Source organism: Pangasianodon hypophthalmus, chromosome 22, assembly GCF_027358585.1.
Source record: "Pangasianodon hypophthalmus isolate fPanHyp1 chromosome 22, fPanHyp1.pri, whole genome shotgun sequence".
Classification (NCBI taxonomy): domain Eukaryota; kingdom Metazoa; phylum Chordata; class Actinopteri; order Siluriformes; family Pangasiidae; genus Pangasianodon; species Pangasianodon hypophthalmus.
In genome coordinates this window covers 16,322,697-16,336,266 of record NC_069731.1, presented here as the reverse complement: position 1 = coordinate 16,336,266, position 13,570 = coordinate 16,322,697, and the positions used below count along the sequence as shown (strand labels likewise).

General features: G+C 37.9%; 1 protein-coding gene across 1 annotated transcript in view; it reads right to left on the bottom strand.

Moving 5' to 3' along the window:
- Positions 1–13,570, bottom strand: part of LOC113541323 (ferroxidase HEPHL1) — a 19,994-nt gene extending 6,424 nt beyond the window's left edge. Inside the window, exons 1-9 of the mRNA XM_026938236.3 lie at positions 13,262–13,570; positions 9,603–9,847; positions 4,366–4,578; positions 4,100–4,276; positions 3,529–3,783; positions 2,460–2,631; positions 2,164–2,303; positions 1,127–1,258; positions 763–968 (exon numbers count right to left, since the gene is read on the bottom strand). Of these exons, the coding sequence (XP_026794037.3) occupies positions 763–968; positions 1,127–1,258; positions 2,164–2,303; positions 2,460–2,631; positions 3,529–3,783; positions 4,100–4,276; positions 4,366–4,578; positions 9,603–9,847; positions 13,262–13,422 (1,701 nt within the window). The 5' untranslated portion in view covers positions 13,423–13,570. The remainder of the gene's footprint in view (positions 1–762; positions 969–1,126; positions 1,259–2,163; positions 2,304–2,459; positions 2,632–3,528; positions 3,784–4,099; positions 4,277–4,365; positions 4,579–9,602; positions 9,848–13,261) is intronic.

Genomic DNA, 13,570 nt, shown 5'->3' with positions numbered 1-13,570 from the left:
CACACACAAACATGTGGGTTCATGTTAATGAAAGAACATCATCACCAGTGAGGTTTTATTCAATTACAAAGTGAATTAAGTTCATTTGTGGACATTCCCAGTTTAACATCATTGCCTGACCAAGAACCTGACCCAACTGCTTTCCTCCCCCTTATTTTCTCCCTAATTAGGTCACCTGCCAATTCCCACCCCCCAGCCAACCAATCACAGAGGGTGAAGACTAGCACATGCTTTCTCTGACACACGTGAAGCCAGCCAAACACATTTGATCAAACTGCTGCTCAAGCTGCATCACAGGGCAGTGTAAAACACTCAGAGAGTCTCTTCCACATCCATGAGCTCACAGAACCTGTGATTGGATTGTGATACAGTATTGCTGTATCTCATCCCTCCTTCACAAAGAGCACAGCCAATTTTTCCTCTCTAACCTCCCAGCCTTGGTATCGATGCGATTTGAACTTGTCCAGACGACTAGATTTTCTGTTTTCTGTTGTGCTGACCTCTTCTTTATCTTCCAGATTTTATTTTATTCTGTATAATCTACCTCTGCTCAATCATTCTCACATTAACATCCTCTGATTATGATATGAGCACCATTTTAAGTTCACACTCCCCTCAGGATTTTTTTTTTCCAGGAGTTTTTACTGGCTAGTCTTGAAGATTTGCTAACAATAGGTCTTTCTGGGAAGCTGCTTTGATTTTTAACAATGCTGTAGTAATACACCAAATGAATTGATGATTGGTATGTGTGTGGGAGACTACCTGCCGACCACTCTCATCCAGAACTCCTTTCTTGCACACCTGTAACGGTCCCACTAACCCAGAGTTGGTGTCACGGACAGGATCTGTAGCTGAGTAATATAAGTACGACAAACAGGGTGGGTCACCGGGCGAAGGGCCTTCTATCACCCGCCATCGATATGTAAACGTCTGACCTGGTGCCACACTGGCCCCTGCTTTCTGAGAACCTGAGGAGGTCAAAGGAAGAGTAAAATGCTTCACTTGATTTGAGAGGTCTGTATGATGATACACACACATGTATATGAGGGCATTTACAAAATTAAAGAGAAGGTTTATAATATAGTTTTTAAAACCTTTGAAAAACCAAAGGTTGTGCATATCTTACCATCTTGATACATGGCCCCTTCATAAATTTTATCATAAGACAGACCATGAGGTTGCATGCTGTAGTGCTGTGTTGCCATATTCCGAAAGGTTACCACAATGATATCTCCAGGTTCTCCTCTAATGACTGGGCCTATGGATGACATGAAGGATGCAGTGACCCCCTGATACAAAAACATATGACTTTTACAAATTATTATTATTTTTTAAATAAATTACTGTTGGCACATTCTTCTGAAACAGTTGTCATTATCAGATATCAGGACATTGGAGATAATTATAAATATGTATTTTCTGTGTAATTACCTTTTTTTTTAAAAAAAAAAAAAAAGTATTCCCTTTCTCACAGGTTTTAGTCATTACAAATACCCACCCACTAGCAAGTTCTCCTTTATTTCAGAGCAACTGCTGAAAAAGGCTAACACATATTTAATGCAAGACATGCATTTTTACAAACTGCTGCTCATGGAACATCACATGGCAGCTGAACTTGCTTGGAGGAGCGTGCTACCTGCCCTCTTTTGTATACATACACTCACAGAAGGCCACAATTCAAAGACACTGATATACGTAGTTTGAAACGCACTTTATAGGTGTATATAATTACTGACTGTAGCCTGGAACGTCTACTAAGCAGATATTATTAGGGTAGTGGATCATTCTCAACATGGCAGTGACATTGATCATTCTCAGAACACACTACACTCATCTTTCTTAGTGTGTGTGTGGTTTTGTAGGAGTGGATCAGGCACTGCATTGTCAATGTCACTGCTGGGTTAAGAAACACTTGACCAACCAAAAATCTCCAGCGCTATGCTGAGAAATTGACACTAATGCACGCTAGAAATGATTAATACACACTCACACACATACTGTGCATGGAAAATGACATATACCTAAAAGGTGGATGAACAAGGTGGTTGCGTTTGAAGTGCTGCACGTAATGCATTCATATCACAATCTGCATAGTAGCAGATGGGCTACAATCAGTCATTGCATACAGTACACACATATCTACAAAATAACGTTTCAATTTACCCAGAAAGCCAAGATGGTGTTCTGAGCCATGTTGCTCAAGCTTGGTGGTAAACGTGTCATCGTGGTATGCAACGTATCTGACTTTCCAGTACGTCCCGCCCAGCCTGCCCTCCTCTTTACTGAAGAATTCTGCAGCATCACTGTGGAGAGAGAAGCATTAACCATACATACAGACATGTTTAAAAGTGCATTGTGACCTAGACCGTTTCCTAGTGAGTGTATGACTGTGTATGCACATACAGAATAGAGCCAGTTGGTTGCGTGATCACAGAATAACTGTGTGTGAATATAGTTACCTTCCTTTCTTATCTAGAGGTTCATCTGTGAATTTATTGATCCCCGATGGGGCGTAATTCCACTTCTGCTCCTCAGCAGCGATGTAGAAATGTCTCTCATGGCCAGGAGGCACTGTGGGTGCAGTATCATCCTTCGCACACAAAGAAACGTGATAGAAGCCCTGCATACCTGCTACTCATCAGCAGCGATGGACAGAAACAAGTAGAAAATGGTGTAAGGCAGTGTTCTGATGTACATATGAGGTTAAAATACATAATCCACTTAAACATACATGCATCTATTACACACACACATATGCCTAAAGGCAGATACGCGGGTGCAGTCATGATTTCTATAGCTGCTTCAAGTCTGTAACGCTCTACTGGGTTTGCACTTTTTTTCTTCTGAATGCCATGCAGGGTAAACAGACAACAGAACAGACTGAACACTTTGGTTTAAACCAAAAAAAACCCCACTAATATAAGAATATAACTAAATATGAATACATTTAGGCTTGAATTCGGATTGAATAAACATTGTGTTCTAAAAGGATTCAAATGCAATTTTTTTTGGAAAGCTTGCAAGGTTCAAAGTTTGGTTCTACAAGTGTGCATCAGGACTGGGATTGAATATTTAGATATGAAGCTTGCAGGACAAACAAAGAACATGTTGCGTGGTGCATTTACAGTGTTTATGCCACATGCACTTCAGGTTTAGATCAGAATACAAATATTTGGAGCATTAAAAAGATGCTGATACACATAGTGGCACTGCTTTACACTAAATGTTCAGCTCTGTCATCTGTATTTTTGCGTAATTTGTACTTTGACTGGACAATGTGTGCTTAATCTATTTACTTTTAGTTTCTCCTCCATAGGCATTTTGGCAAGAAAACAAATCAAACACACACACACAAAAAATAACTTGCTAAAAAACTGATATGTTACATGTTAACCCAAAATAATCCCCTGTAAAACTTATATTGATGTCTTTTTATCTACCAAGGTAGTTTTTAGCCCTGCTGGCAAATTCAATTTGTTAAAAGCACTTGAATATATCTCCAGAAAAAAAAAGAGGAACAAAGAATACCTTGCATGTGATCATTAACCTGGCAACTTAACATCCACGTTCCTGTTGTCATGGGAACCATTTTTGCGGTGACAAATGTGGCAGGAAATAGGCTGAGCACATCAGTACGGTGATCACGGTCAAGCAGGGTATGGCCATGAAAGTAGGCAGAATGAATATCTACTTCATTGCCAATGCCAAATAGATGCCAAGACACAGCGTGCCCGATACACACGTTTAATGGAGGGAGGTTACCATAAACGTAACCATTGATTGCTGGTGGAAGAGAGGATAATGAGAGAAGTGAAACCCAAAACCAGACATAACACAGTGAATTTTCTGTTCTTTATTATGTGCAGGACTAAAAGAAGTTTCCGTACTGAAACTGAAAGTTTTGAGTCATTGACTTCACCCAAACTTCTTCCATCTATTTACATAAAAACTGCCTTTGTATCACTTTGGCACAGAAATACACTGCACATTTTTAAAAGAAATGAGTCTTGGATACACTTATTTAGCCCTTAGATTAGACACTGGTCTTAACATCAAACACGTTCATAAACTAAGAAAACACTAATGCTGAACTGCTTACAGTGCATGAGGTTGGACTCCCGAAATTCTTCATCTTCTTTATAAAGAGCAGCATCAGGGCTGAACTTTTCAATGTTGTCATTAAGATACCAGCTCAAATTCTCATCTACCACACTGAACATCAGGAAGAACTCATGATCCACATCAGAGCGTCGAATTCCAGACTTGTCTAGGACTCCTGAGAGCAGAAGAATATAAATAACATGTTAAACCATGTATGTTTGTGTGGGTAAAAATCCTTTTGGGTAAGTGGGTTCCTAACGTTACCCTTATTACAGGTGAGCAGAGCCCCGATAAGTCCTGTTGCAATGTCTCTAGGCGCATCTACATGGGAGTGGTAGATCCAGGTGAGGCAGTTGGCATCAGATTTGGTAGGGGCAAACTCTTCTGTCACCTTCCATGTGTACGTGTAGTTTTCACCAGGATCCACAGAATCATCTTTCTTATTCCGTCCAGATGTACCATCCGGATATAGTGCACCTGGTAAATAGCACACATTGTGGTCAACTAACACAGACACTTCCTGAAATCTAGAGAACTCTGGAGCCGTAAGCTCATTTAACATTTTTTACCAAGACATTTCATGTGTCAGTATCTCTGCGTAAAAGTTACATTGTGAAGGATCATTAGCTAACTAATCAGCTAGCATTATGAAATTCGGCGTCCTCAACTCAAAATTCCTACTCAGAAACTCAGGAAGGTTTCCTCAACCCAGAGTTTTTGATGTCAAATTAATATGGCTGCTCACAGCGTCAAGAGAAAACAAAGTATTACTTCTTTACTTTTAAATGGGTTCTACTGTATATAGAACAGTCAACCTACTGACATATTGGCTTGTTAAATCTATAACACTGATTACACAGCTGTTTGGAGGAGGTAAATACATCACTCGCATCACTACCATTAGCCGGCTGGATTGCTGCTAGCAAAAGACAAACAGATGTTTTTCCTCACTTTGTAGCTTGAATCAAAAATGCAGACTTCCCACTTCCAAGTCAAACACAGCATTAGCTAGCCAATTTTCTGTGCTAAAATTACATACCTAATTTAGCTTGCTAGATATGCTATGTTTGACTATATATGACATATGCTATGTTTGATATATACAGTACTGTGCAAAAGTCTTAGGCACATGTAAAAAAAATGCTGTACAGCAAAGATGCCTTCAAAAATAATTAAATTAAATGATTCTACATTAAAAAAAATACTATACAGAGCAGTAAGCAGTAATAAATGAAACAAAGTCAATATTCGGTGTAATGATCCTTCACTTTAAAAAAAAAAATATAGTAGTCTCAGGTACAATATGCTTACAATATGCTTACAATATGCTTACAATAAGCTGTAAGTGTTACTGAGCATCTTGCAGAAGCAGTCACAGTTCTTCTGGAGACTGTGACTGTCACACTTGCTTCTTATTTTAGCAGCAAAACCCAGCAACCTGGGTTATGTATTTTTGTCTGAAAAATGGTCTCTTGCATAATATTCTGCTTTCTTTACTGACATACAAACATTTTTCTGTATTATTTAATTTTGGGCTGGAAAACTAATGCTTGGAAATCTAAAATGTTTTTGTACTGAATCAGTAATGTAGAAGTTATAAAATAAAAATCTATAACAAAGTTTGTACTAAAAAAAAATAGGGTGTCTAAGACTTTTGCACAGTACTGTGTGTGCATACACATATATATAATCATTATATACACATCTTAAATTAAACAACTGTTACAAATCAGCAAGTCTGTAAAAAGCAAAATCAGCATTGTTTTCCTCACAGGAAACCAATAACCGTTAGAGGAACCTAAATGAGGTCTAAGGAGGAAATCTAAAAACTGCTCTTACTAAGGAAAATCCGTTGAAAGATAAATTAGAAAAAGGAACCACATCAAGTCTATTTCATAATTTCATAAAACATTAAACTTTGAAGACAAAGTGACCTGGTTTAGAATAGCAAGATTCTACATAACACAAAATCTGCCCTTCTGAGTGGTACCATTGGAGTAGACCCATTAGAGTAGTACATCCAGAGACATACCTAATTATAAAACCCTAGACAGATAGATAGATAGATAGATAGATAGATAGATAGATGGATAGGTAGGACCTATGATATATTTACAATGCAGCTCAAAGAGCTTTACAATGTGAAGTAAACAACAGAGAACTGAAGAAACAAAGGGCAAACAAAAAGTAAAATAATTAAACAGGCATATAATATTAGTGCCATAAATAATGGTGAGAAAAAGGTGAAAACAACAGAAGTTATAAAAACACAAGTGTAAAAGTATGATACATAATACAATCATTCAATTATATTAGAATATAAGGAATTCTAAAGGCTGTCATTGGAGTATATACTATAGTAAAGTATACTCTGTAGGTATTACTGGTAATAATTACTCATGTTAAGCCTATGAGCTTGATTATGATCAAAATACTGTAGTTTTGGCTTTCTAAGGATCAAAGGATCAACAACAATTTCCTTCGAATGAATATTTCCTTTTAATGAAGCTGTCAGAAATCTGCCCCTTGCTCTACCTTTCAAACTTTTATTGCGGGCTGGCTTGTACAAGTTCTTTTGATATGAATAGCACTAGCAAAAAAAAAAAAAACTTACAGCAGGGATCTCCTGGAAAAATATGCTTGCATTAATCCAATAGTAAATGAAAGCTAAGTTCCAGGGCTGTAGTGTAGGTTCCTCACAGATGCAGTCTCTAAAGTCCTGGAAAGCAAAGTCATAGTCCTGTGTCTTGGACACACTTGTGGAAAGTCTTTCATGCGAGATCGATTAATGGAATGCGATTTGGCTAGAGAACATCATATTTCAGCTGGCTAAAATAAGAATTGACCTTAACCTCATTTTCATCAGTGTGCAGGATGCCCTCCTCCTTCTCCACTGTATGATCCCTCTGCCCATGCAGTAAACTGGGTAAGAGACCCATAACCTGGCGTCTTGGACATGAGAAATAAGATCTGCGTGTTGTAGCAAAAACTGTCGTTTTTGAGCTCTTAATGCTTTGCACCCAGTCCAAGATGCATATTTCTGTAGTCTTGGCATGCTTTCAGCTCTTCTCAGCATGTTTGTCATGCTACATTTCTGCTGCCTGATTGGGCTGACTGTCAGAAAACATTACTGGGGTTGGCTTTCTGTTAGGTAATCCTTCAAAACATGTTTCCTGCCTAAGCTGGAGTTTCCCTGTAAACTCAATTATTCTGCTTTCAAAATCTTTTACGTAGTTTCCCATTTAACTGAACTTTAGCACCATTGCCAACAAGATTGCCTGCTCATAGCAGTCAAGGTGAGATGTTGAGATAAGAGCTGACTAGGTACGTCAATGCCAGTAAATTCTGTTACTTTTCTCAGTTTTGCACACTATAGGCAAACAGGTTCACAAAAACTATACATCTGGACAATGAGCAAACATACAATATAATGAAGGAAGACAACTACAGATGGGAGATGAAGTAAAAGAAAAAGTAACATAATGTAATTATTAAGGCTTTAGAGTGCCAGAACAACCTGTGTGCTTCTTGGCATAGATTCTACAAGTCTCTGGAACTGTATTGGGGGAATTCTTCCACTTCGTGTTTTGACGATGGCAGTGGAGAGAGCTTTCTAAGACATCGCTCCAAAATCTGCCATAGGTATTCAACAGGGTCGAGATCTAATGAATATGAAGGCCATAGCAAATGATTTACATCACTTTTATCCTGATCAAACCATTCAGTGAACCCTCGTGCCCTGTTGATGGAGGCGGGGTCATCCTAGAAGAGACCACTGCCATGGACAGAAATGTTTCAACACAGGATAAAGAACTTTGTACTGATTTGCAGTGATATTTTATTCTACTGGGACAAGTGGAGCCAAACGGTGCCCCAAACACCATAACACAGCTACCATTTTTTTTCCCTTTAACTTGTCATCCATCTGTTTTTGCACAACATGCAAAATCAGCAGGACTCTGAACAGTTTAAACAGTTTAAAGTTTAAACAGTAATCATTAAGGAGCAGTTCAGTTAATGGATTTATGTCTCTCATTGACTTTACTAAACAGTTTATTGTAGCAACAAAGATCATTGGGCAAGGTGACATCATCATTTTCCTCTGAGAAATTACAGATTGCACCAATTATTACACAATCGTAGTGTAACGTTATACATTACACCTCACATGGTCAGTAAATATATTTTATAAATATGTTATGTAGAAAGTAGCAACCAGTGTTTTCCATATAAGAGAGGGTTCCAAACTAAGAACCCTGAACTATCTAAAGAACCCATGTGGAACCTGTAAATACACATTGTTTTGGTGAAGCATTTATTTGTCTTTTTCACAGATCTTCCTCTCCCAAAGGAGTGTGAATATGATTGCACTTTACTATTAAGAAAAGCGTATACTATGTTTTGAAAGAAAATGCTTTATACTATTTACTGTATACTATAGTATATAGTATGATATACTAATATTATATACTATTTCATACTATACTATGAAAAAAATGTGTACAGGCGAAAAACAGTTGCAAAACAGACCACACCACTGGGATTTCTCCTGAATCTCCTGACGGCCAAATCGGGCTTGTCGATGAGTACCAAGAAATGCTTGCACTCATACTCAGGGACAATTTATTAACAATTTATTACAGCAAATCTTCATGGCTTTTCAAATAACAAAAAAATCAATAGAAATAGTGGGAGGTGTAAAGAACTCTGCAAGTATCTTCGAAAGAGGAAACAAAATCAATACAAAAAGAAGAACTGGTATTTCCGAAGGATCTTTGTGCGCGTTGCCTCATTCTGATTCCCAATTTTTCACTTCTTCTTTATGCTCAGCTTCTCTTGGTCACACCCATAACCTACAGTGAAGTTTAGTGTTTCACAACTGTCTATGCTGTTCATGTGCTGTGGAGCGACTGAGTAAGAAAAACGCAGACGTGTACTCAAACACACTCAACTGCGCTGATAAGTGACAATGTCAACCTAATGACCTGGGACAGTTAAGAAAGTAACATTGCAGTGTAAGCAGATCAGAGATTGAGATCATCTCTGTATGAGCACAACTCATTACATACTTTGTCAACTACATGCCATGCTCTGCAGCTCAGTTTCAAAATAAACCATTCACTACACAATGTAACACCAGACCACAGGCATATTGCTGAAATATCCTCCTCTGCAATCACTTGCAAATGTTTGCTAAAATGTACTCATTTTTAACGACTGTGGTACTTTGTGAGAAACATGATTTTTTTTTCCAGCTTTGGTAGATTAATGTTCTTCAAAATAAGAGTGACATCACATTACATTTTCTCCTAAAGCACAGGTCATGGCTTGATCTCTAGTCCCCAGAAACAAAATCTCAAACTTCATACTTGTGTATGTGTGTATGCATATGATTTCTCATCATAATTTATGTCAATTCTACAGCTCCCACACTTGAGGAGACATTGTAGATGACAAAGCACAGATCCCTGCTAAAAAGCAACAAGAGAGACCAGTCATACCTTCAGAATCCTTCTCGTAGAAGACTCCATGAGGATGGACTGAATAAGGTCGAGATGCAAAGTTCTTCATGTGCACCACGATGTCATCACCCACTTCTGCACGGATCACGGGTCCAAGGAAACCGAGCCAGTCTGGCTTAGGGACCTCAGTAGAAAAAGTCTCATCTGTGTACTGCATATACACGGCTTTTTTGTATACACTACCAATCCGGGATGGACCTCTGACCAGATATGTAGAGGCATGCCTTTAGAGGTGAGAAGAGTAACAAAAAAGGAGAAAAAGTAGTTATAAATGTGTTGGCCATCACTAACCTGGGAGTTTTATTTCACTGCAGATGAAAATGTCTTTTAATGGCAAGTCAGTGTCCCTTTTGCATTTCTTAACTTGATAACAGTCATGATTATAAAATGGTTATTGCACATAAGGCTGCTTGCATACTAGGTGTTTTTTTTGCAGAGATACACTTTTTTTGTTGATATGAAGGAAGAAAAATTTCATTCTTACCAGTCCTAGTTATCATTGGCTAAGGAACTAGCCAAAGCGGTCCATAAGTTATAAATTAAATTGAGAGTGTGTAACATCAGATCATGTAAACTTAAAGTAATTGGCTGATTCGTCATGTCTATGGTATTATAAAATGGCCAGTTATATATAAAGTCCATAAAACTGAAATATATCAGAAATTAGTCTATGCACATAACACAAAAATGCAGTGGTTGTATTTAAGGATTTTACACTAATTACAAGCCAAAGTCTTTAAATCCATCAACAATTTACATAAAGTCAATTTTAAGACATGCAAATTTTTTTTTTCATATAAGTAGTAAAAAAAAAATCAGACAGGAGTGTATTAGACTTTTGACATAATAAAGAAATAGTGATTTTACTGCAGGAATTTAAAGCAACTGACTAAAATAATCACATTGGAAAATCAAATTAAACCAAGTGCTATATGCTGTTCTCTAAAGATACCTTACACTGGTAAATTAATAAAAAAGAAAAACACAGTAGTGCACAGAACCATTAGAAATCACAATGCTGGAGACAGCAACAAGGCAAGAATAAGTGGCATTGCAGCAAATATTTTATGTAATGATCAATCAAAATGATGAGGTTGGTCAATGAAAGGTCAATGATCATTACTGTTTTAAAGTAATGATCAATCAAAATGATGATGTTAGTCAATGAAAAAGAATCAGGTGAAAATTTAAAGCACTCTGGAATAGCTTAATGGGTTTTTCCCATGCAATGCACTGACACAGTGGTAAGGGAGGGCTTAACTGTGAAAGAAGGCATGAATGGATTATGATCAACTCCAGCCAAAAAAGGTTTGGCTTCTCAGAATCCATCCCTGCATGTTTTTACAGTTAATCATATCCCTTACCACCGTCAGCTGAAAGTGAGCCAAGAGCCTGTTAATATGAGATATACTCAGAGAACCTGACACCACTCTGATAGCACTTGAGTGTTTTACAAATGTATCATGATACTTAAAGTGCTCACAAAACCTTGCTCTATTCTAATGCGAAGGCATTTTCTCTTTCTCCTCACAAACTCACTTTTTCAAAAGATTGTAGCAGAATATAATGCTGTTTCAGAGGTAAATGACGCCTCATTGTGCTCAAAAAAAGGCTACAGTCAGGGTCCTGGCCATGGAAAGTGTTGCCTAATCAACCAGTCTACAGCCACACACACAAAACTTCAAGGTGGCATGGGGTTAAGGATTATTTATAACAATGCCACACAGCTCTGGAATGAAGCAAACACCGCTTTGTATTCAAATCCATTCGCTGTTTTGTATTCACATGTAAACAAATCTGTGGTTTACTGTACCGCCATCCATGTTTTGAATTTCTCCTATTGTGTCAAATATCTAGTTCCAGTCAGAATTAAAGGCCACAAGATGCCTCAGGGGTGGTCTTAAGAATGATAGGAAAAGCTGAGCAGCTCTGTGGGCAGGGCTGTTTTCCAGATTGGAAAAATGTAAACGTGATCCCTACATGAAATAAGGAATTCATCACAAAAACCTGCTCTGTTATGGAAAATAATCCGTTACAAGGTGATGGATTATTTTCTTATAACCGCATATCCTGAAGGAATTTGTCAAAAGTTAAAATTTTAAATGGATTAATGAATGACACTGCTGTCATGTTTTTTAACCATTTATAGTTACATTTAATGTTGTAGAAGTTAGTTCCTGTTTTCACTTATGTTATGACAGTTATAAAGAGTTGCTCCCTAACCAGCCTCCGTTTTTCTCTCTCTCGAAGTTAATAAGAACCAGAAATAGAAATGCAAAGTCCTCTGCCCTAACTTACTGACTGTTACAAAGCGCTGACACCGAAGACTCCTTCCATGAATGTTAAATAAATATCTTTGTACAGAAAACATCACCATTATATGTTTTCTTTGTTCAATAACAACTCATTTTTTAAGGTTTAGTTTTAGTTTTAGATTATGTGAAGCGTTCAGCATGCAAGTCTCTGTGAATCAACTGTTACTACAGAAACAATAATGCGCCATAAGAAAGTATTACTGCATGGCAACAGCGCGAATCCTTGTTTCTAAGCTACTGTTGAAATGACACAGTTCTTACAGATTTAGAAACACTTAAATGTTACTAACTGCACCTTTAATGTCATGCTGTTTTCAGCCAACACCACATGCTTAAACACACCCATATTTTAAGCCGGGCTTCATTACGTACAATGCTGGGTACATCCTGCCATCTGATAAGAATCTACAATGTTAGGCAAATTAAAAACAGGAAGTCATAGCTTTATCATAACTCTGTTATGGTTACAAGGCAGCGGATGCCGCTGGAAAAGTAAGAACTTATCTGATTTTACAATTGAGAGCCAACATTATAACTGAGCTGACAAGCTGTTCAGAGATACTGCCTGTTCATCATGACTCTTCTTCCTCTTAGAGCTTCTGCACGTTTGGCTCATGTTCTGTTGTTGTGGATCGTCCCACATGGGTACTATAAAGATTACGCTTCCCAAAAACAGTTCATCGTTTCTTAAGTGGATAATCTTATGTCCATACTGCAGATTTGTACCTAAACCTAAACCTTTCCTGTAAACACAAATCCACAGAGTACTGATTCATAATTCCGTTACCCGTTGTCCGTTACCCGCTGTCACCCAGAAGAGGGTGGATTCTATTTCTGGCTCCTCTCAAGATTTCTTTCCCACTGCATGTCAGGAAATGTTCTGACATGTCATCAGAGGACTAGATATAACTAACATCTAGATTTCTGTAAACCTGCTTTGTGACAGTGTGTGGTTTAAAGGTGCTGTGCCAATAGAACTGAACTGAAGATAAACAGAAGATTAGAGATGGTTAAAGACATGCAAGCACATGCATGTAGGAGAACATTTACACTCATCACACTCAGAGAAGAATTGTTGTTGTTGTTGTTGTTGTTGTTGTTGTATGTTTTTACTGTTTTGGTTACTTGGGATAATGAAGAAGCATGAATGAAGTCATCACTATTTATAGATCACACTTTATGTAACTGTCTTGTTTACACCAAACAACATGCAACATGTGCAACGTGAACATGAAATCTCTGGTTTGTGTACTAATGAAAAAAAAACATATTTGAGATGTGCAAAGATGTCTATTGACATTTTAATCCTTATGTTGAACTTACTCGTCGTCTTTGATCTGCATGCCATTGATCAGATTCCGTCCGCTTGGTGCGTAATTCCAGTCCACCTCACGAATCCCGATGTAATATACCCTGGGAAGACATTTGCACAAATCGTGCATGGTCAGAAATGTCAGACACAAAGTCCAAAAGCTTGCATTCATTGTAGGAAGAATCGCAGATGAGCTGCTTGAAGAGGAAAATGAAAAGCAGATGAAAGCAGCACAAACACGCAGCCGCTCTGCCCGGAGTTTTGGCTCTGTGTGTGTGTGTGTGTGTGTGTGTGTGTGTGAGAGAGAGTGTGTGTTTGTG